General features: G+C 37.5%; 1 protein-coding gene across 1 annotated transcript in view; it reads right to left on the reverse strand.

Annotated features, from left to right (window-relative positions):
* PELI2 (pellino E3 ubiquitin protein ligase family member 2) overlaps positions 1–25,188 on the reverse strand; it is a 154,653-nt gene that overhangs the window by 100,672 nt on the left and 28,793 nt on the right. Inside the window, exon 2 of the mRNA XM_039866526.1 lies at positions 4,675–4,804. Coding sequence (XP_039722460.1) covers positions 4,675–4,804 — 130 coding nt within the window. The remainder of the gene's footprint in view (positions 1–4,674; positions 4,805–25,188) is intronic.

A 25,188-nucleotide genomic window follows, 5' to 3' on the forward strand; every position in this document is an offset into this window, starting at 1 on the left:
ATTTATTATATTTCTTTTTTTTTCTTCTCAGACTTAGAATATTAATGTTTATGATATCTAAAAGGATAAAACTTATCAAAATGGTAGATATGCTATCCATTGCCACCAAAATCCAGTCTGGATAGACAGACAGACAGAGAGTAAGTGCTTCAAAAATAAACCCCACTACTGCCTACAAAATTAACTTGAACTAATGAGTTTATGTTGAAATTTATGTTATTATAATTTTACCACTTCTCACAGTTAATATTATATTATTCATCAACTGATAAAAAAGCTTCAATATCTTATCATTCCAATCCTGGTTATAGCAATCACATTAAATGGCCCTAATTTTTCTCTAAGCTGTCATTCTAAGACCACTGATATTTTCCATTCTGAAACACAGCAACTGAAACCAACTGATATTCAGTTACTTTTTAAAAGTAAAAATAACCAAAAAAGGAGATTTCCATAAAGCACAATATAAGAAGGGAAAAACATGATGAAGAGCTTTCCACAGTAATGTTGCTAAATTTAAACCATACTGCTAGCAAAATATTCACCACCACCACCATCATCATACTATTTACTAACTAAGAGCAAAATAGTTATACTGATCATTAAAAAGTAAATGACAAACATAAATCAACTAAAACTCTGTCATACCATGTCACTCCCTCTGCTTAATATCTTTCAGTGTTTCTCCTTAGAAAAAGATCCAAATTCTCCAACCAGACCCACAGAGCTCTAGATCTGTCTGTTGTCCTAACCCCTCCTTACACTCCAGCTTATAGTTCACAAGCCACTTCCTCAGAGATTCTTCTCTGTCTATCCAACCTAAACTCTGTGCCTCTTTTTCTCACAGCACCTTATTCTTGTCTGTCACTGCACTTTTTCACAATGTGCAGTTAAATATGTATTCACACGATTGCTTGTTATTTGCCTATTCACCAGACAATTAGCTCCATGTAGGCATGTTTTGTTGACTGCAGTATATCCAAAACCTAACATGATGCCTGGCCATAGAAAGTGCTAGATAAATATTTGTTGAGTAAATAATGGATGACTAAGTTGCTAAATACCCTATGTCTGTATAATAGAACTGCCAAAAGTAAAAAAAGACAAGGAGTTTTTTTAAACATATTATATAATAGGAGAAATATCTTTGAGTATTACTATTCCAAGAGCAAATATATACACAACTAAAGATTACAGAAATGAAGACTGCAGTAGTACATACTTGCCATCCTTATCTGACTTAGCTTGGACATCGGCATGCATGGAAGACTAACAGGTCTCATTTCCCAGCTGCCACTACCACCAGCAAAGGGGTACTTACTCCCTGTTCTGCCCCTAGACTATGGAGCAGATAAAATGATTATGGAAAAGGGAAGAAACGACATAGTCAAAAGGCCAAGTGCTCAAATTCTAACAGTGGTAAGTAAGCATACCCCTCGAGCTCTCACCTTTATAACGCCAATCAAAGATGACCCTTTCATTACCAATACTAAAGAATCAAAACTTTCAGAGCAGAGAAAACATAACTGACTGGGGTCAAACAGCTTTTTCCAAGTACTACCACATACCCTGCCACTCTGATGGGAAATGAGATGAGCAGGAAGGAAGATGAGAAAACCAATCCAGCAGGGCCTGGGAAGGACCCAGAGCCAGGGATTCACAAACAGCAAGCAGGTGATGAAAGGTGTCGAAGAAAGGGAATCTGGGGTGAAGTCAACAACGTGCGGGTGATGAAAAGTACCAGAGAAAGGGAATCTGGGGTGAAATCAACAACATAAATGGAAAAGCTGAGTGGGCTAACAACTATAGCAAGTAAGGACAGGCCAAAGGGCCAGATGTCTCCATAAGATTAGATAAGAAAGTACATGTACACACAGTAGAATGGACTGGAGATTCTGGTAACTTTCAAGTGACAATGGACTATAAGGTCCACTATATCAGTGGGAAAAGTGAAATGGAAGTGACAGTCTCTGAAACTAAGAGTTAAACCAATATGAAAGATGGATGCTAACGTATGGTTTAACAGGGATTGGGGAGAAACAGATTGGGCTAGGTACTGAGTCACTAAAACATGCAGAAGAGTGAACTGTAGGTTAGTGAGGTCAGGAGAAGCATGGGAGGAGGCAGCTTGAGTTAATAATGTAAGGTGAAACAGAAGAGACTGAAATGGAAACAGAATGAAATAATTTCTAGTTCCATGAATGGCAGGAGATGGAAAAAATAGAGTAGACTGGTAAAAACCAGGATTTAGTTCAAGTGAGGCAGTTGGAAGAGCATTTGAAGAAAAAGTTATATATTTAAGAGATTTTGTCTAGGGGGCCAACAGAGCAGGTAACAGCAGGAGTGGCAGGGCAAAGCTGATCAGGATGGGAGTCTGATAGGGAACAGGAGTGAGGGCTTTTGTGACTAAGGAGCTAGGTTCAGATAGGATGGAATACCAAGCATGAGGCCCTGAACCTACAGGTACCAAGATAAGATACCTGAGAGAAATACAATATGGGGTAACTGATCAGCTCACAATAAATATGGTCAGGTCTACTCATCTCTCTTGGTCATGGCTGACTGACCCAGAGTAGGCCTATCAGATTCTCTTTCCTGAAAATTTAAAACCGTTAAGAGATAGAAGGTAGTTGGAGCCAAGTCACTTTATAACACCCCTGAAAGAATATACATGCTAACTTCTGCTGATACTCTGGTTCTCCTCTATCACAAAACCTAGTTGCTCAACTTTTCCCCCAATTCTGGGAGCTGCTAATACCCTATCCCTTAATAATTTCTCCATTTTTGCTTTTTTATAAAAACCAGAATCATGTGTCACTTAAAACCAAATTATCTGATTCAATATGGCTCCTATAAGATAACTCATTCATTTTGTAAATGAGGAAACAGAGGCCCTGAGACTATATTTTCCCCAGGTTACAAGTTAAGTTGAGACCAAAACCCAATTTGCCCTACTAGTAGTACTGCAGGTGATATTTTTAAACACAGATTTAGAAAAGACAACTACCAAAAGATTTATAATCTAAAAAAAGTCAGGAAAATGTAGGTATAAAGGTAAAACATAATAGGCTAAAACCAATGGAGATGGGTAATAAATAAGAAAAAGCCATTGATCTTCCAACAGTAACTCATTTACATATTCTATCATAACATGACGCCAGAGTGATCCAAGATTTCTAAAAAAAAATTTCAAATATCTGAAGCTACTGTATTAACATAAAAGCTGAGATTAAAAAAAAAAGTAAATGTAATAAAAAAGGAGGGAAAAGGAAAGAGTCAGAGGAAAGAAAGGAAAATAAATGTCAACACATAATCAAAATTATAAGGCCCTCCATCTATAACACTGGAATATTTTTGGCACATATCCCATGCTTAAAAATGTCTGTCATGGTATCCTTCTTCGCCAAATATTTTTAGACTATAAAATGTTTCTATTCACTTCCTCCATTTCTTAGAATCTTTGTAAGGCTGATTTTCTTTGTTTTCCCTACAAAGTGTCCTTCCCTTCCTAAAACTTTTACTGTTTCACTTTCTCTAGCCAAAAACTTTGCTAGTAAATATTAATCTTTCCTTTCCTGTTGCCTTGGTGTTTGATATTTTCTTGTTTAACCATTCCCTCATTAATTCAAGACAATTCTAATTGGTACATTCTAGCGAGCTTTCTCTATGCACTGCTTCAGAAACGACAGAGACTTTTTAAATAAAGACATTAACGAAGTTGATCTGTTTCTAAGATTGAGTATAAATACCACATGTGCTTCCATGAAGCCATTTGTTTCTCTTTGAACATGGGTTTTCAGTAAAAATGAGAATCAAGTCTCTTATTTATTCCAGATGGTCCCAGCCCATAATGATAAACATATACGGCTAGTGCCGTATGAAATACTTCAGGTAAATACAATATTTTATAGAAAAGGAAATTTTATTACACATTAAAGAATTTGTTTAAAAGGAAAATTATCATAAATCTAATAGGTAGAATGTATCAACCAAAATGGAAACTGAGATTTTCATCCCACTTATATAGCAGAGAACATATGAAATAATCATAAAAATTAAGATTTTATTCACTCAACATTCATGAGAGGAAATATGTATAGTAGACTTCTTATAAAACTTAGCTCTGTTTAATTCCAATCTTTCTACTAATTATACAAATTCAATTCCATGTACATGTAGATTATGTGAAAACACCCACTACTCAATTAACAGAAGAAAAATAACAAATCTTAATGTAGTTTATACCAAGATTTAATTTAAAAAACACATTTTAGGATAAAGAACATCATTTATCTTTCAATAACAACTATTCTAAATTGATACATGCTGGTTTCACTATAACTTTAACTAGTGGTTTATAATGAGGTGGGGAGGAGGTTTTTGCTCACTCCACACTTCAGAGGACATCTGGCAAAGTCTGGAGACATTTTTGGTTGTCATAGTTGTAACTGGGGTGGGGTGGGACTGATATGCTACAGGCATCTAACAGACCAAGGGAAGCTGCTAAATATCCTGCAATGCACACAACAGCCCTTTACAACCAAGAATTATCCTGCCTTTCTAATGACTAAGAAACTCTGTCTTACAGAGAACTAAGACAAAGGACAAACAATAACAAGGAATCACGGAGAGTCACTGCCTGCCTAGGCCCTCCCGCCTGCAAGAGCCACCTACCTTTGACGCCTGTGGTGTGGATATCACGTGGACAGTGCTGGGTTTGACTCCATTCGCCTTGGGCCGTTTAAAGAGAGCAAATCTGCTTTTCCTCCGGCCTCTGTCTCCATTAGGTAAAGCACCATTGTACCTATAAACGAAGATGAAAGAGTTCACTTATTTGCAGATTTTTAAAAGTTTTCAGAAGCACAGTTAGATGGAATAAGGGAAAAGACTATCATGGTCATAAAGAATTGCCAACTGAACACCCCACAAAAGGGTTGTACAACAGACTGCAGCTGTAATGAAATTCAAATCACTTCCAGAAACTTAATTTAAGAGTAATGTACAATGTAATTATAGGTTTCCTATTCTATAAAGTCTTCAAATCTTTTTGGAAAGAGACAGAGTATAAATAAGCAAATGAGAATTCTGCAGAGGCCATATTAGTGCTGGCTCAGTTCAGCAAGCGTCGTTCTAATGGACCCCAGAGAAACACTCAAGAAATATTTTTAAATGAACTAGTTAGAAAATAGCATACTAATTAATCTTATCTCTCACTCTCAAGTCATGTTGATGTCTGTAGGATCTTTGTAAGGAGACTAAATTTAGTTACTTGTATTCTTAAAAGTTCTGAATTCCCTACACTCATTCCTATTTCTGTTTGAAGCCTACACTGTCAGGTTAGCAAAAAGTAGCTTGCAAAAAATAAACATAAAATATGACTCTACTAGAGTGTTTGCCCATAAAATGGCCCAAAGGTTAAAAAGATGAGTTTTAATTCACAAACTGTCAAATAATTTTAAAAGTCATACGGAAAACATATAATGTCCTTAAGCAGATTTCCTGCATTAATACCTTAAACTAATACCAGTGTTTAAAATAAATGCAGGATTGCAGTATTTCAGTTTTCAACTATATTTTCTAACTCTGGATTAACCAGTTCCTGTATGTTCTGACTGCTGTCTCATGTTGCCTGCCACACTGACATAACTACTCTCGATCTCTGGCTTGGCAATTCTTTTCAAGAGAATGAAAAGAAGACTAGGGAATCATTAAAAATTTACATGGATAAATATGACAGCTCTAAGGCTCCCTCAGAACACCAAAGTCAGGGGCGGCACATCTGGTGGCTTGTCCCTGTCCTAACACCCGTGCCTTTGCCATTCATCCACTCACACCCAGAAAAGCATAGTGGCCAGTTTGGCAAAGAGGGGATGTGAGTCCTGCTGAGAATAGTAAAAGTTGAAACCAAGGGGTTTTGTGTGTTTGTTTTACAATTCAATAGCTACAGTAAGATGGCAATGGATTTAAATTATCACCAGAAGTTATTTCTGCTGTGTTTTTAATCTGTTACCATTTCTATCAAGGAGTATAAGCTACATAAAAATGTCTCTAGAATACAGAGACAATTTATTTCAAGTTCACTCATCTCCTTTTGCTGAGGCAAGATCAGAATAACATACATTATTTTTTCAACATATTTGTGATCATTAGTATAATGAGTGCATCCATGAGTAAGCAACTATTACAAACCCACTTCGTTTTAATATATTTCCTTACCACTTAAATCAAGATGAACATTCTGTATTAAGAGAACATGTGAATCAATTAAAGTCAGGACTCTAAACAATTCAGAGGAACATTTTCACCACTGTAGCCCAGAGGCAGGTAGTATAAGATCTGGCCCCGCATGTTCCTCCAGCTCTCTGATGCATCTTCCTCTCAACTACCTACCATTAGGTTACAGGATCTAACATACATAGAGTAGGGCAGACACTCTTTATGTTTCTGCTTACAACACTCCCTCCTGGAGAATCTATCCCTTACCTCCCCAAGGTGAGCCCCAGCTGTGTGAATGTGAATGGCCAGGCCAGCACCCTCCCCACCGTCCTAGCCAAAGATGGACAATGACATTCTTATCCCAGAAAACACAAAAAATGGAATGGAAAGACAACCCCCCAGTCTCTGTGGATGGCTAGAGCCATAAAATGCAATCATAAGAGCTGTGAAGATGTCACAATTTGTTACATGGATGAAGAAGCAGAGAAAGTAAGGAATGAAGCAGATAGACAGAAAAAGCAGCAAAGAGAGATGGACAGAGAACGGGTCCTTAAGGCATCCATTGGCCCAGATGTACTGACCCTTGTTCATGAAATTCTTTTTAGTTTCAGCTAACTCGGGTTGGTTTCTGCAACTTACACAACTCCAAAGCCACATCTAATATAAAGGGAAAAGCACAAAAACCAGAAATGTCAACCTTAACTTATGTAGAAACATTTTAATTTAAATTGCCTGAGAAGAGATGCATAGATACTTCAGGTTAAGCAAATAACATGCCAGTCTACTTGCACTGACTACTCGCTTAATACATCTAGATGATGATCAGTGAAAAGCCCTATTGGAAATAAGGTAACAGTGGAAAAATCAGTGTTATGATGAGACGAGTTTCTAATTAGGTTAAGCCACATGGTTATTCATTCAATATTTATAATGCCAAGTACTAGGGCTACAACGGTGAAGATCGGCTTCCCTGTCTTCACAGAACTCTCTGTTAAAAGGAAAGGCGCAAAAACCAGTGTGATAAAAGACTTATGTGACTGCACTAGTTGCTTTATGCACTAGTCGCACAAAACATATGGGAAGAGGCATTGGGGAAGGCTTCATGGAGGAGACACTGCTTGAACTCTCGAAATTTGAACAAGACTAAACAGGGAGTATATATACTGGGGCAACAGTATATACAAAGGCTAAAACTGTCCATCGTTCAGTACTGTGAGAGCAGAAAGTTCAAGAGCAGAGGAAATAGTGGGAAAGGAGGGTAAAAGGTAGGCAGGAACCAGAATATGACAGGCTGGTACTCCACGATAAGGGCCATGCATGGCTTTTTATCCTGAGGGCACTGGGGAATCTGGAAAGATTTAAGCAAAGGACTAACATGATTGGCTATACAATAAGTCCTCAAGTAATGTCAATAGGTTCTGCAACTTTGAGCAAAACAAGGTATAACAAAATCAATTTTACTATAGGCTAATTAATATAAACAAGAGTTAAGTTCCCTTGGCATCTCATCAACATAACAAAACATTGAAAATGACCTTATTCGAAGACCTGCAGTCTGAAGTAATTGCAGCACAGTACAGGATGGACATCCAGATTAGAGTTCAGACGATCAGATGAGAGAACTATCATAACCATAGGAGGTTATGATAGTTATATCCGTGTCCCAAATGTTAAATTACATATATCCGTGTCCCAGATGTAGTTAAATTAAGGATCTCAAAATGAGATCATTCTAGATTGCTAGCCCTAAATCCAATGACAGGTGTCTTTATTAGAGACATACAGTGTAGACACACAGGGGGAGGAAGGAAATTACTGCGTGAAGATAAAGCAGAGACTGGAGTTGGCAATCACAAGCCAAAGAATGCCTAGAGCCATCAGAAGTCTAAAGGAGCAAGGAAGGCTCCTCCCCTAGAACCTCCAGAGGCAGCGTGGCCCTGCCAACACCTTGATTCCAGGCTTGAAGCCTCCAAAACAATGAGACAATAAGTTATTTTAAGCCACCAAGTTGGTGGTAATTTGTTGTGGCAGCTACAGGAAATTCTAAAAGCCTGAACCAAAGCAGTGATGGCAGAAATGAGTTGGAGGTTTAGAGAAAATTTTCTGAGAGTTGTTTTCAATGCTGGTGAACATCAGAATCACCAGGGATGGTTTATAAAAACAGGCCTAAGTCTAAGAGAGTCTGATTCAGTAGTTCTGGGATAGGGCTCCATGTGATGCTAACTTGCAGCCACAGTGGAGAACCTTGGTTTTAATGACAAAAAAAATCAATAGTACTTGGTAACCTATTTGGCAACACAGAGCAAGGGACAGAGAAAGGGAATGTCATATAGACTTGTGGGCTTGGCTAGGGTGATGGCATCACTAAAAAGAGGAATGGCAATTATAGGGACATCCAGGGTAAGACAGGTAGGAGGCAAGAGAAGTTACAGACTTGGGTGCCTTCGCCATACAGATGGTGGTTAAAGTCATGAGAGTATAAGAGATAAAGGTACAGAATAAAGAAGTAAAGAAGAAAAGGACATATCCTCAGAAATAACCATTTAAAGAAATAACCCCTTATCAGTCACAGCCAGAAGAACCAGCAGAAAATTGTTATCACCAAAGAAAAGAGAGAATTTCAACAGTGTTAACCTATTGTTAGTAGAACAATAATGTACAAATACGATTTGGAAAAGATTGGGTCATTGGTCACCTCGCCCATCTTCAAAGTAAACAAGCAAAATTATAAACAAGCAAACCCCTCCAACCATGTGTCTTACTCTGATGTCCACTCCCATTCTCATGTTCTCCTTACAGCCAAGAATCTTGGAAGAGTATTTCACACCCACTGCCCCACTTCCAACACTTGCTGAATCTTCAATCCACTATCATGATCTTTGCCTCCAAATCTAAAAGTGCATCAGGCATCCACAACCCCATCCAACTGTCTCCTCTTAAAGTCTCCCATCAAGGAACACACTGTGATAAGTCAAAGATGGCCACAAATTCCCATTACTTATCCCTCTGAGAGGTGAGTCTAAGCTCCTCTTCCTAAACCTAGGCTGGCCTTACCAGTGACTAGCTTACCACCAGAATGGGGAGGAAGCGACAGTCTGACGCTTCCAAAGCCAGGAAATGAAAAAGCCTTGCAGTTCCTGCCTGGGTCTCTTGGGAGTCTTGAGCCGCCACATAAGAAATCTGGGATTACCATGTTGGGGAGGCCACATGTAGGCGTCCCACTTGACAGTCACAGCTGAGCCCAGCCTTACAACCACATGTTAAGTGAAGCCATACTGGGCCTTCCAGACCAGTCCATCCATCAGCTGACTCCCACCAAGTGACCGCAGTTCATACATGAGGCAGAGTTGCCCAGCTGAGCACTGCCCAAATTCCTGACCCACAGAATCGGGTAATAAATAAAATGGTTGTTTCAAGCCACTAAATTTGGGGTAGCTGGTTATACAGCAATACATGCCTGGAACAAGCCCCAATCCTTCAGCACAGTCTCCCTCTCCCTGCCCAGTCTCTCCTTCGTCTCCTGACCTAATTCAAGTTAAATACTGTCACCTCCTCCTGAACATTATCACTGAATCTTCTCCTGCCCCTTCCTCCACCCCCGCTTCCCAGCCATGTGGCCCCTCCTCCCGTTAAGGAAGGAGAAGTCCATCTCCAGCACCTGGTGCAATGCACGGGGCATGGGGTAGGCACCGAAACCCCTATACCAACTACATGATGAGACAGAAGGGCCATCCTTTTGTATGGTGGAGTACAGCTCGGACAGAAAGATGAGATTCTGCTTACAAAGGCAAAGTTATCATTCCACCAAAGAAAATCAGAATGTTCCCTTGCCTGGCAAGCTTTTCAGCCAGGATGTTTGGAGAAATAAGATTGCCAAGTGGCGCTTACACACCTGTTTCAGCTGCTGAACGTGGGTGCTTCAATTCAAACCCACAAGTTGCCTTTCAAGTTTCACATTACGAAAAAAATCTGGACTTAAAAACATCCACTTATCTAGTAAATGTGTGATGGAAATTTAACTCTTTATACATGCAGAGCAAATGTTTGGTTGTAACAGTAAAGGTATTTGGAAGCTGCAAAGAACAATGAAAAACGTGTGTAGGAAACCTCACAGAGTAATGAGGCGTTTTCCTTGGTTTAAAATTCAGAGTTCGTGTATTGTTTTTTTAATAGCATTTGCCATGCACTTAACTATGTGTCAAGAAATCCTGTAGGGAGTTATTACTCCTAGTGGACAGATAAAAGGCTTGAATGGTTGAACACACAAACTTGCATGGTTAGGACAGAGCACAAAACCCAAGTCTACAACCTGGTTCTGTCTGACTCCAAATGTCACTCTTTCCAGTAAAGAACACTGACAATTTTTAATTCAAGGCATTTCTTGGAATACAACACAAAGTTACAGTCTTGAGAAGATGCCTGTCACCTAAAAATACATTTGTCCAAAAGAATTTTCTATAGAAAACAACAGCGAGAGAGGGGGTGCTGGGGGCTCCCAGTCACATTTGGAGGCATCACATTTGACGTTAACTAGTCTGAACTCGCAGAGCAGCATCCACGCGGAACTGGGAAAGAGAATGTGGGCTCCAGAGTGGAGGTGTCATCAGCATCAAATGATCAGGTTCCAGAGGCAGCCTGCTTCTCATTACAGACTGAAAGCAATATCTTTTGTCACTTGCACAGATAAATTACAAGCAACTACTTTAACCAAAAAGCAGACTGTGCAATGCAGATGATCAGTCAGTGATACTAAAGAGACGTGAAGGCAGGACACAGAGTTTGATAAACCCCTGCAACGTAGCACCTGTCTTAAAGGAGCACAGCTAACTTACAATAGTGAGTGCACTATTGCAACTGTGTGTAAGAAAATGCACAGAAACCAGTAAGTGTCTGACAGTGGCTTTACATTATTATAGTCCTAACTCCCTATTATTTAACCTATTGTACACATCTGGACTTGCCCTGGTCGAACAACTTTATAGATAAAGCCCAGGAACACAACAAATGCTGTATATTGTAGGGTCTCATAAAACAAACAGCAGACTTTCGTTTCCGGCCAGAGAACTAATGATGGCAGCACCGTAACAGTCTATCCCCTCTGATGATGCCCTGCTGCTGCTTTTTAAACATCAATTTATTCAGAAAACCTTCTTGGGCTTGGCCTTAAAATGAAAATCCTCAATGTCCCATTTCTGGTTGGAAATGGTCTTTGCTCCAAGTAGCTATTTAAGATCTATTGAATATAAAAATCTATATTCTTTGTAGAATACATCTAGTAAAGTGCCTCAGATGAGTCAGGCCCCAGGGCTGAGTGTTGCTAAGGGGCTAAGGATACAAAAAGACACCTTGTCTCTTGATGACAGTCAGGTGGAGAGACAGACAAGGTAAAGCAAAAAAAAAAAAAAAAAAAAGATCAAACGATATTGATAAATGCTAATGAAAATTGGTTACAAAACACAATGGCAAAAATATAAATCAGAACAGTAAGTTTTGAATTAGGACACTGCCATAGTGTCTTGGCATGGTCTATACATGTGATCTAAGTCAAGGAATCTTAATAATAGTTGTCTATAACAGAGCTGGTGACAACACAGGCCAATTTTCTATTTGTTTTACACTATTTAGACTGGATGCTCTTTGAGTTTCCTATTTCTTGCATAACGCCAAAATTTCACCACCCCCCACTCCGCCTGGCCACATTTCTTCATAGTACATGGTACCTTAAAACTGAGATGGATCTCAATAAAGGTCATCACACGAGTGTGGAAATAATGATGTGGTGTAGGGATGAAGAAACAGGAATTCTAGCTCTAATTCTTTTCCTAGCTGGTGCTGCTGCAAGAGTACCTAGGATGGGCCCCAGTTTCTCCAGCGATAAAGAGAGCAACACAAAGTTACAAATTCAGTTTTAAAAAGAGATTCCCAAGCCTCTTTCAAACATTTCCATTCAATATGGACACCGAAGGCATTTCGTCCAACGACAATACTGGCATTCTATGCAGGAAAGGTGAAGGTTGTGGCTCTTATTTTAACTACTGGCTTTTCCATGATGCTACAGTTCCAAAAGACTCCCACATATTTGCAGCAGTTGCGATATGGCAGTTATACTTTCAGACTGCCTTTTTCGTATCTTGAGGTATTCTAATTTCCCCATACAAAATATTTCCCAAGACAAAACATTAAAAAGTTTAATCAGGATCACAATACTACCCCCATGCTCAGTAGCTTTTAGGCCATTCTTCCAGGGTTCGTACACCCACACACTTTCACCCAGCCCTCCTGCAGCAAAAGTTACGGTGTGAAAGCAAGAGGCGGACCATATGCTGGCTCTGCATCCAATCTCACATGCGACTTTGCACAAGTCCCTGAACTTCTCAGAACCTCACTTTAATCCCGTATGTGACTTCATCCAAATCCCTGAACTCCTCAGAACCTCGCTTTCCTTCCCTATAAAGTTGAAAGGCAAAACAGCATTCTAAGGTTCGGGTTCCAGTACAGTGTGGCATTGGGAGATAAGGGCAAATCTGTCCAGCTCAGCTTCATTAGTGCCAAACCTATACCGACCTCTGGGCAACCACTGTTCTTTCCTGCATTTATTCAACTCCTATGGACCCAGTAGAGTCACACTTCCCTACCTGCTTCTTTCTCCAAACAGGCCAACTAAAGAACATGCAAAGCAAATCCAGTCTACCTAAAATCTAAAGAAACTTCATGAAAAGAATAATCTTTATTATCTCACAGCCATTTGCTTCTGTGAAGTCTTTCTCCTGCCTTTTCCTTTTCAAATTGGTACTTTCACTGAATCACACAAGATAAAGTTCTTTACTGTATCGAATCTTTTGATTTTTTAACTTGCTGGAGGGCCAAGAGCAGCGTTTTTTTCACTGAACACTTGAAGGTACAGAACAAGTCAGGAGAGGCAAGGCTATTTATGTTACTCTTAAAACATTTAAGACTTCTTTTATTCTGCCGTTGGCTTCCAAAATACCTCTGATTATGTATTAATATAATATTAGTGCTTTATGTCAAAGAACCTATTTTTTACCCTATGGGTAAAAAAATTTTTTTAAGTATTATCTTGCAGTAATTTTTGATTCCTAAAAGAAAATATCACATGAAGAGAAAAAAAAAACAAAGTGTAGCAAGAAATGGATTTGATATAGTACAAGATTTGTACAATTCAAAAATAACCAGATAATGATTTATCAGATCTTATTCTTGAATTAGTACTATCTTATATTCCATAGTTCTTTATATGGTTTACCAATTCATAATTTTGAAAACCAGATTAAATCCCACATACTCCATCACTTTAACACTTGCTTATTTTAGCCTCTTCTCACCTAAATTAAGATGGTCAGGGATATAAATTTTATGTGATAAACTGAACTATTGGTCCCAATTCTCACTCCACCCTGAAGACATGCCTCTCACCATGACTTTATACGGAGTAGACCCAAATCACTGAAATGCAGCATGAAGCAAAGCCACTCCATCACAGCCTAAAAACAGACACCTCAACCAATCCAGATTCATGAGAATAAATGATCGTTGTTTTAAGTCACTGAGTCTGGGGATGATATGTTACATAGCATCATATGGCAAAATTAAATGATACTCTGCTTTTCAAAAGCGAATTAACCTAAGTAACTTCCTCAGTACTAAAGACTTTGGGCTAAAGACATGGACAGTATAAATAAATATCCATCATTCATTCTGAAGGAAAAAGTCTAAAATTAGAGATAATTTCAAATGTGTCCCTTTTTAAATTGGCTATATGAAAATGAATCCTTTTTTTAAAAAAAATCATATTTCTTCAAAATCTAATTGTACATCTTAGTTTTTCTTTTCAATCATTATGTCAATTAAAATTTACGGTCCCTCAGATAAGCTATATAATGTGTATACAGAGGTCTTAATCTCCAAAAACCAAATTTAGACATAAAGAATTAAGATAAAATTAGTAATTATTTGGAAGAGCATTCTTTTAAATCTGTTTACACACAACTTCTACGATAGTAAGAGGCTTCTAAAAAGTGAGCATCTCAAAGGCTGCCTGAACAGGAAACATCTTAAACTGGCATTAAACTTTCATTTAACATGTACTAAGCTATGGGCATTTCAAATAAAGAACCTGATAGTACAAAGAAATTTGGTTATTGACACAAAGTTTGAGTAAGTATTAAAGCCAGAAATTAAAACTAGCATTGGAATTTCTTCTGTATCACAACTTATTATACTTATTCCTAACTATTAAAATAATTATTTCCAATCTCCTTTCCTTTTTAAAAATTTCATGGCATACCTCTTACTACTCCTAAAAAGAATCACTGATATATGCTTTACTTTACTAATGTTTATTTACTTTAAACTTTTAGAGTATGCATAGAGGATTTTTAAAAATTCCTAGAAATACGAACATGCCAGAAGAAGCAAATTCAATTTTTGAACATCATTAGGCAATGCCCTGACAAATTACTTACTAAAAAGATATAGAATTGATACTGCATACAATTAAGTTCTCAAGACAATTTGTTATAAAATATATTAGCTTTATTCAATTCCTCATGACAGAATTTTGGGGAGTGATTTTATACCAAGAATACTTTTTAATGAACTACAAATTTGTGGGTTTACAACATGCATAATGATGCATGGATTTACTCCCTTTTGTAAAACTTTTCTTAAGATTTTCCTATTTCTAGGACATCTATGTATAACTAATAGCTGAAATACGAAATTAAAAAATATTAGAAATAAAAATGTATACAAAAATCAAGTTTATTTCAAGAACTGGTAGCACTCAACAAAACTTCATTTTTTAACAGCAAAGTAGTAGGTGAATCGGTCAATTACACAAAAGGGCTCCTGAGCTTTTCTGTAGTAAATGATTTTTGTAACAACCAACCCTTTAGTGCTACAATGCATACTATCAAGAAGTTAATTTTGGTTTGGAGCATTAGGCCACCAGCTGCAAAAAGGAAAAAGAAAACCTTTACCACAAATACATTAAGTTGTCAATTACCACAAATAATACATTATTTTTAGGCGGATAGAGCAATCAGTCAATAGCATATATACAATGTATATACAGGAAGTATATTGTCAAGAATTTAAGAATCAGAATACAACAGAACCCCCCGCCCACTCCAAATCTTCCAGTTAACAAATTCTTAAAATATAAGACAATTCTTAGGAAATTTCTAAGCCATATTAAGAGAGGCACGGTGTGAGAGCCACAGATGACCTTAGCTATGCACTAATTCATTGTGTAGATCTGCACTGCCCACACAGGGTCATTTAAATTTTAACAAAATTATAAATTTAGTTCTTCACATGAGCCATATTTCAAGTGGCTACCATGCTGGATGGCAGAGCTATAGAAGATTTCCATCATCCCAAAATTTCTATTGGACTGGTACAAATGCTCAAGCAAGTCAAATAAAGAGGCACCTTCAAAGTCACATAGCCAATTGGTAGTGGGATTCTGAATCCTAGTGCAATTCTGCCCTCAGCATTTCTGGAATTTGACAATTTTGGGATACTGTGTTTCTAAGAGTTCCTCTGAATAATATTAAGGACTAGAATACATTCTCAAACTCCATCTCTTGCTTGAAGATGTTTTCTTCTCCCTGTCTGGCAATTAAGAAAATGTCCTAGTGCCTTTGGAGGGAAAGGAAACATGTTGGCATCAAAAAATATATTTTGCTCAAGGCCAAAGCATTTTCTCTAGGGACACATTTTGGAATTTACAATGTAATTTCTGGCAAAGTGTGATTCACTGATAAAAATTCACTTTATAAACAACTTCTAAATTCAGATTTAATACAGATACTGAACAGGCATTTAATAAAATTCTTTATCCATTCTGGATTAATGTTTTTAAGGGCCAAGACTAAAAGGACATTTCCTTCCCATATTACTTAAATGTAGAACAGTAAAAGCATTTATATTAAAAATCAAGAACAAAACAGGATGTTTTGTTACTAAACACTGGTCCGAAAATCCTAGTCTAAGCAAAAATATTGAATTAGAAATAAGGGATATTAACTGTAGGAAAAGAACATATAAAACTAGTGTTATTGTTATAATAAAAATTATGTAGTACTTGAGAACAAAAACCACAAGTCAACGGAACAGAAGATATTTCTCTCTAGAAAAAAGACCCTTTACTATATAAGAAAGTAATAGAAAATGAAGAAAGGATCACCAGCAGAAACTACCTACTGTAAAAGAAAAAAAAAAAAAACTGTTTAGAGCTGCATCCTACATTGTACCACAAAATGAAATCTAAAATACTCACAGGGTAAATGTGAACAAGTCATAAAACTAAAGCAGCAGCAAAGTTGATTATTTATAGTATCCCTGAATCAGAAATAAAGTTCGAAACATAAAAGCAATGGAAAAAATTACAAAGAAAAAGACTGGTACACTTAAATACATAAAAATCTGAAACTTCAAAAATTTTAAAATTATACATAAAACAAAACTAGAAAAAATACTGACAATAATATGACAAAAACTTGGTAACTTTGATAGGTAAATGTTTTACAAATAAAAGAAAACAGACATCCCCACAAATACACAACAGAAAAGCAGGCAAAGAACATGAATAGAAAATCAGAGAAAAAAAGCTAATAAATATTTTTAAAAAATGTTTGACCACATCAGCAATCAAAAACATGCAAATGAAAGCAAGATTTCATTATTCGCCAAAAAAAATTACTAAACTATTGAAGTGACACAGTATTCTATACACCACCGGTAAGAATCTTAAATGGTACAATCTCCTTGCAAAATAATTTAGCAACATGTGTCAACACCCTGATAAGAGTCCCCATGTTCCTTGACCTAGTAATTCTAATTGAGGGAATCTATCCTCAGTGTTGAAATGCAAGTCAAGTTTTATACAACAAGATGTTAACTTTATCATTATATCAAACAGCAAAAAAACTATAAATAACCTAAATATTCGATATCAATGGTTTAAGCAGATAATGTAATTCTACATGATGAAATTATATTTACCACAAATTCTTAATAGCAATGAAAAATAATTTTACAAAATGTACATGTAGTATCACTAATATCTTCAAAATATTATTCATAGGAAAAACTGAAATACACCAAAATATTAACAATGATTATTCATAGACAGTATAATTATGTGATTTAATTCTTACTTATATTTTCTATATCTCCTAAATGTATTTAAAATTAAAATTAAACATTTTAAAAAGCAGGTATTTTATTAAATAAGGTGGCCTGATTGTTTTAATTTCTAATGGTACAGTATTGCTCAATTTGGATCTGAAACAAGACCCAGAAATAAAATCAATCTTTAAGATGGGAAGATTTAAATTTATACTTAATAGAAGGCTGCGATGTGTCTAAAATGGTAAATAGTTACATTCACAAACACCATTTATGCATGAGGTATCTCTCGCTGACAAGTAGAACTAGGCTTTTCACAGCTGAAAAAGCTGTTACTCTACAAAAACTCTGCATCTATCATTTTTGTACTTTTTAAATTTTAAAAATTTCCCAAGTTTTAAACTTCTACAAAACATTCTTGACATGAGTATACTTAATTCTTTTATATAGAACCTTAGTCAAATTTTTAACTCATGTCACTTATTATTAGAGTACAAACAGACTTTCGAGAATTTTATATCTAAAAAATTTGTTTCTGGATTAACTCCTAGAAGAAAAGAAATCTTCACACCACTAATCAGACAGTGTCAAACTTCAATTTCTCCTACATGGGACCATCTTCCTGATACTGTCTCTCCAGATGAATAGGGTGTTAGGCTTTATTTGTACACCTTGATGCTGATGACCAATAAAAGCAGGAATTTCAGCCAATTCATAGAATTAGTAGCCTGATATGGACTAAACTTTGAGGTAGATCAGGATTCTTCATACTGCCCAAACCAGAATCCTGTTTTTCAGAACAGTTATAGTAGTGCTACTCAAAAACAAGCCAATAAGTCAAAAAAGTTCACTTTCAAAAGAGTTTATCAGGTGAGTTAAAGAAATATCCTTGTCAGTTTTCAACATGCTAATATGCCCTATGAATCTCCATGTGGCACATACTGCATGCAGTATTTTCCAAACTTATTTGACCAAATTAATATTCTATCATGGCACATACATAACCACTTCCTAGAATAGTGCTCTAAGCAGCAAAGTTTGGGAACTGCCAAGGTTGATGTGTGTATATATATCATGCAGCCCACTGTGTTATTAAAAGATAATGTCTTCAAGAAAAAGCAGGAGTCAGAAATAACTGCCAAGTGCCTTTTCCATTAATACATATTTTCTAATTGATATCAACTGGAAATGGACATTAATAAAAGAAACTTCAGTTTATAGCCATCATTTTACTACTAGATTTACTACAAGGAAGAATTAATGTTATAATTATAGATTAATATAGTTGTAAAGGAAATCTTTCCTTTAATTTACTTCTTTGGTAAACTAATGACAAGCTACAGTGAAGACAAAACTAGAAATAAAATTTGAGAGGTCAAAACCATAAACACAGCTCAAAAACCTTTCTCATACTGACCCAAGGGAGGCCTAACCAAGACCTGTGCAAGGGAGGAGGAGCCTAAAAGTTCCTGGGACCTACAGTAATCACAGTAAAGCTACCACTTAGAAACCTCAGGTAATGAGTTACATTAGGGAGCCCACATGTCTGGTTTTCCTCCTATACAAGAGACTGCTCAGTGTCCCCCAATACTCATTCTCCCTTCTTCGTTTCAGTAAAATAATAGCCACAATCAGTGGCATTTAAATGCTTCCATTGAGCCAGGCACTGTCCTGAATGCTTTACTTGTGTAAACTTAATGTAATCTTCACTATAACCCTATGAAGTACATACTCCTATTATCCCATTTTAAAGATAATAGGCACAGAGAGGTTAAGCAACTTTCTTAAAGTCTCACAGCTATTCAGTGGCAGAGTTGGGACTCTAAGAAGTCCATAAGAGGAAAGTCCCTTAAGTTTCCCTTGCAGCTAAGTATGGTCAGATGACTGTTTAGGACAATGGAATAGGACAGTAAGTGGCGCGTACAATTTCTGGTTCCTCTCCTTAAAGATGAAACCACTTACCCCTAACCTTTCTCTCCTCTAAGGGCTGGAACACAGATGGGAAATAGGATAGCTTGTACTATGTGAATGAGACCAACTTTCTGACACCAACAACATGAAAGAAACCAGGTTCCTGAATGACCCTGTGGACTAGAGCAACTGTGGACTGCTCAATATTAGGCCATTTCATGAGAGAACATCAAGAACATTTCAGGTATAATATTTAGGTGTATTTTGGGGTACCTTGGTGAAGAGGAACTTAACCTCATTTTGCTTAAGCCTCAAACTTGCATTGTCTTCTTAAATAAACTCTACTAATAATTTAATAATTTGGTTCGTAGCTTTAGTCAAGATAATAGCTATAACTTATTACCTGACACTGTTCCAAGCACTTCACATGTATTAACCAGTTTAATCGTCTTAACAATCCTATGGAGGAGACCCTGGTAATAGCCTCATCCAATCAAGGAGAAACTGAGGCCCTGGTTAAGTAACGTGCCCACCATTACAGAGCTGGAATGAAAACCCAAACACTCTGACTTCACGTCCTGGCTGAACAGGTACACTCCAGTGGCTGAGGTATTATCAAGCTCATGCAACATGGGTAGCAAGTTCAGTCCCTTGAGAAATGTATAACACAATACAGTATTCTTCTAAAACAAGTCTGTGTAAAATAACAACGAAGCACCAAAAACAAAGCACATGGTACCAGTTTAACATGGGGAAACAATGGTCAAAAGTGTTCAGAGAAAACTGAAGATGGCAAAATAGGTAATCGCTGTGCTTGCCTCCTCCCACGACCACATCAAAATTACAACTAAGCTACAGAACAACTATCATTAAGAATCATCTGAAGTCTAGCTGAACAGAAATCCTATAACTAAGGATATATAGAAGCCACGTCCAGACTGGTAGTAGGAATGGAGACACAGAACAAGCTGGTCCCACACACACATACAGCAGTTAAAAATTGGGAGGTTCTCCTCTGAGTAGCAAGGGTCCCAGCCCCATACCAAGCTCCCCAACCCAGGGTTCCAGTGCCGGAAAGAGAAGTCTCCACAGCCTCTGGCTGTGAAAACCAGCAGAGATTGTAGTGGACTGAGATGGAAGGTGGCTGGAGTCCCAGACATTCCTCTTGAAGGGCTAGGCAGGGACTTTCTCACTGACAGACTCACTAGCTCTGAGCTCCAGCACTGGAGCAGCAGCTTGAAAGGTGCCAGGGACATATGGGGAGGAACTGAATTGTCTGGCCTCAGGGTGAGGGCTACAGGGGCAGCTTTCTCACAGACATTAGTGCTGGCAGACACCACTGTTCCTTTGTTAAGCTCTCCCGCCACCCAGCCTGGTGAACACAGATGGCCTCGCCCTGATGATTCCCTGAGGCTTTGCCCTACCCAACTTATGAGCCCATCCATACAAATGGTCTGTCTTGGCTCATGCCGAGGGCTTTCCTAAAATCTCTCAAAGGTTCACAAACCCTAAACAAGCAGCATCTGGCCTCGGTGATCCCTGTACCTCTTGCTAAGCAGCCCCAGGCCCAGCACTAGTAGCAGCCGGCCTCATTTCGCAGCTTAGCCCTTCCTAGGCACCTTCAAGCCCAGCACAGGTGGCAACCATCTGCAGATCACTTTGTAGCTCATACCAGTGGTCTCAGGCAGGACACAGGCAGTGGCTGAACTTGGCCTACACCAGAGGCCTTCCCAAGAAGCCCTAGAATCAACACACTCAGTAGCTAGCTTCAGACCACACCAGTACACCACGCAACCACCTTCACAAAAGACATACTCAAAGGGCAAACACAGCAGGCACCAGAGCCCTACTAAAGCGAAACCTGCTCTGTAGGGTAAGCTCCTGCACACCAGCTCCTCCACTGTAGTCATGGCCAGTCCACATAAACAATCAGCCCGAGGGTCAACCTCTCCCACTGATATGCCAACAGCAATCGAGGCTCAACTACAATAGAAAGACACACTCAACACACACAAGGGACATACATGAATATACCCGGTTCAGGTGACCAAGGAGACTATGCCACTGGGCTCCACAGGACACCTCCTATAAAGGCCACCCAACCAAGACCAGGAGACATAGAAACAAACACAGGAAGCAGCCAAAATGAGGAGACAAAGAAACATGTCCCAAATGAAAGAAAAGAACAAAGCTCCAGAAAAAGAGCTAAACAAAATGGAAACAAGCAATCTACAGAGGCAGATTTCGAGACACTGGTTATAAGGATGCTCAATGATCTCAATGAGAACTTCAACAAAGAGGTAAGAAACTTAAAAAAAGAAATAGAAAATGTAAAAAAGAACCAGTCAGAAATGAAGAATACAATAATCAAAATGAAGAATACATTAGAGGAAATGAACAGTACATTAGATGAAGCAGAGGACTGAATCAGTGATTTGGAAGATAAGGTAGAAAACACCCAATCGGAACAGCAAAAAGAAAGAATCAAAAAAAAAAAAAATGAGGATAGTTTAAGGGGCCTTTGGGGGACATCAAGTGTACCAACATTAGCATCTTAGAAGTACCAGAAAGAGGAGAGAAACTGAAAATCTGTTTGAATTAGTAATGATAGAAAACTTCCCTAACTCAATGAAGGAAATATACATACAAGCCCAGGAAGCAGAGTCCCAAACAAGATGAACCCGAAGAGGCCCAAACCAAGGCATATGGTAATTAAAATGCCAAAGCTTACAGACAAAGAGAGAATATTAAAAGCAGCAAGAGAAAGGCAATTAGTTACCTACAAGGGAGCACCCATAAGACTGTATACTGATTTCTCCACAGAAACTTTGCAGGCTAGAAGAGAATTGGCACAAAATATTCAAAGTGATGAAAAGCCAGGACCTACAATCAAGATTACTCATTATTTAGAACCAAAGGAGAGATAAAGAGTTTCCCAGGCAAGAAAAAGTTAAAGGAGTTCATCACCATTAAACCAACATTACATGAAATGTTAAAGGGACTTAAGATGATAAAAAAAAAGATCAAAAATATGAATAATAAAATGGCAATAACTATATATCCATCAACAATTACTTTAAATGTAAATGGTTACATGCTCCAATTGATAGACATAGGGTAGCTAAATAGATAAGAAAACCAGACCCTTACACATGCTGCCTACAAGAGACTCAGTTCAGATTGAAAGGCACAGACAGATCGAAAGTAAGGAGATGGAAAAGATACTTCATGAAAGCAGAAACAGAAAAAAAAAATCTGAGAGAGTAATATTTATACCAGATTAAATAGGCTAAAGTACAAGGGCTACAACAAGAGATAAAGAAAGATCCAGTAAATCCACTTATGGGTATTTTTTATTTAACCAAAGAAACCCAAAACACTTACTCAAAATGAAATATGAATCAATATGTTCACTGCAGCATTATTTACAATAGCCAAGATATGGAAGCAACCTAAGTGTCCATCAATAGATGACTGGATAAATAAGTGGTACATATGTACAATGGAATATTATTCCATCATAAAAAAAAAAATGAAATCTACAACATAGATGGACCTAGAGGGTATTATGCTAAGTGAAACAAGTCAAATAGAGAAAGACAAATACCAGATGACTTCACTTATATGTGGAATCTAAAAAAAACAAAAAAACAAAAAAAACAAAACAACAAACAAAACAGAAACAAGCTCTTAGATACAGACAACATTCTGATGGCTGCCACATGGGAGGGCAGTTGGGGGGATGGGTGAAAAAGGCAAAGGGATTAAGAAGTATAAATTGGTAGTTATAAAAGTCATGGGGATGTAAAGTATAACATAGGGAATATAGTCAATAATATTTTAATAACTATGTATGGTGCCAGGGGGGTACTAGATTTAACAGGGTGATCACTTCATAAGTTATATAAATGTCTAATCACTATGTTGTACACCTTAAACTAATATTGTATGTCAACTGTAAATGAAAATTTAAAGACTTAAAAATAAAAATAAAGATTTCACAGAGAAAACTGTAGAGCGATGCATTGGGTGGGAAGTTAAAATTCACCAGGCAAGTGGAGAGACGGGGCAAGGAGGAACAGAAGAAACTGTGTGCACAGGCCATGTGACATTAAACCCCTGCAACTTCTCTCAGAGTTGCAAAGATGCTTCAAAGGGGCTCCACGCGGTGCCATGGCGACGACACTGCCAGAAAGCTGGTCAGCAGTCCCCAGTGTACCTTCAATTTCATTTTTCACTTTCTCTTAAGTTCCAGCTATAAACATGACAAAGCTGCTTGAGCCTCCAATTTTCTGAAGTTCTTAACATCCAAGAGGCAGTTATTTAATCTTAGATTTCAGTCTTATCTGTAAAGCTGTATCAAATTTCTCAGGATCTAGGGTTGAAGGAACCTTGGGCATCACCTGGTCCAGCTTCTCCACTGCCACCAAGAGTCCGCTCTGCTCCCTCTGAGACAGAGGCCCAACAGTACTGGAACATGGCCATAGGGAACACTAAGCTCATGGTGGGGCCAGTGTCTGTTAAAAGTCTTCCTTATGTGAAGTTAAATTTGGCTTCTTTATCATTTACCCAGTGTTTATAACAATTCTTTTCAAGCAACACAAATGAGTCTATCTCCCTTTTCTGACAGCCCTTCAAACATTTAGAATCACAAAAATAAAAGGTTGTAAGACATTTTCCAAACACTTTAAATACCTCAAAATATATATAAAAGGTATTTAAACTGTCTTATTTATGTGAAATATCTACTCCCAAAATTCATTAAGTACTCCACTACACAGTAATATGTCAGATATAAGCTAATCTGAAAAAAACTATCTAAACTATTTTAAAACTATTTGAAAATGGTAAAAAAGAAAAAACTAATGGGTAATAGATAATGGGATTATGAGATTATATTGAATTAATCAATATATCTGACACTCATTCAAATCCATCTTCATTCTTAAACTGTTTAAATGAATTACATTGGCTATACATGAGAAAATGGTTTTCTTCAAGTCGGCATTTTGGCACTTAACATGGGATCTTAATGTTAACCACCAGACACACTTGACAGTTACATGGTGCCTTTTGCCAGGGACATAATTCCCATAACATTTCCTCATTAAACTGTTCTGCTTTTGAGGAGATCAAAGCACTTTACCTTACATATCCTTATACCTGCCTTGAGAAGGAAGGTAGTAAGTAAGCATAATTATAGAGGTCTAAGTTATTGAAGTTCCCTCTTCATAATAATATTGGTAATGTCTAGCCCATAAATTTCTAGAAAAGCCATCACTCCTTCCCACAATGTAGCTGGGGACAGCAGAGACAGTTATAGGAGAACAGGACCTGTTAAGTGTCCCACCATTACCAAAAAGGAAGAAGCCAGGAAAAACATGTCTTCTTTACATGAAATACATTAAATGTTCTTTAAAAATAAAAGAAAAATACAAAAGACATGCATTATCCCCTGAAAGATACTTGAGCTCTTCAGACCAAGATCAAAAACATAAGGTATACAATATTTTAAATAGAGATCTTAACACCTTATTCACAGCTGCTTCAAAGATATGCTGAGAGAAACACTGGAAATGAACTGAGGTAATACGACTCCTGAAGGTCAGGTAAAAAATAATCTAGCAGAATGACAAAAAGATTCTTCACAATTATGATGTTTTTATTTTTTAAAAAAAAAAAAGTTAAAGATGGCTCCTATCTCCAAGGAAACTGGAACTACTGAAACCAAATTGAGCAATACTTGGTGATCCTTACATTTCTTCCTTCATAGCATTGTCTTCATGAACTCCCATGCTCCTTCGGGCAGGCATTATTTTATAAAGCACAATTCCATGTGTGATTACACTTGGCAAGTAATAGAAATAAAAAAAGACAAAGAATGAACTGCCACATCCAGAATAGCTA

The sequence above is a fragment of the Pteropus medius genome, unplaced genomic scaffold (assembly GCF_902729225.1).
Source record: "Pteropus medius unplaced genomic scaffold, Ma_sr-lr_union100, whole genome shotgun sequence".
In the NCBI taxonomy this organism is placed as follows: domain Eukaryota; kingdom Metazoa; phylum Chordata; class Mammalia; order Chiroptera; family Pteropodidae; genus Pteropus; species Pteropus medius.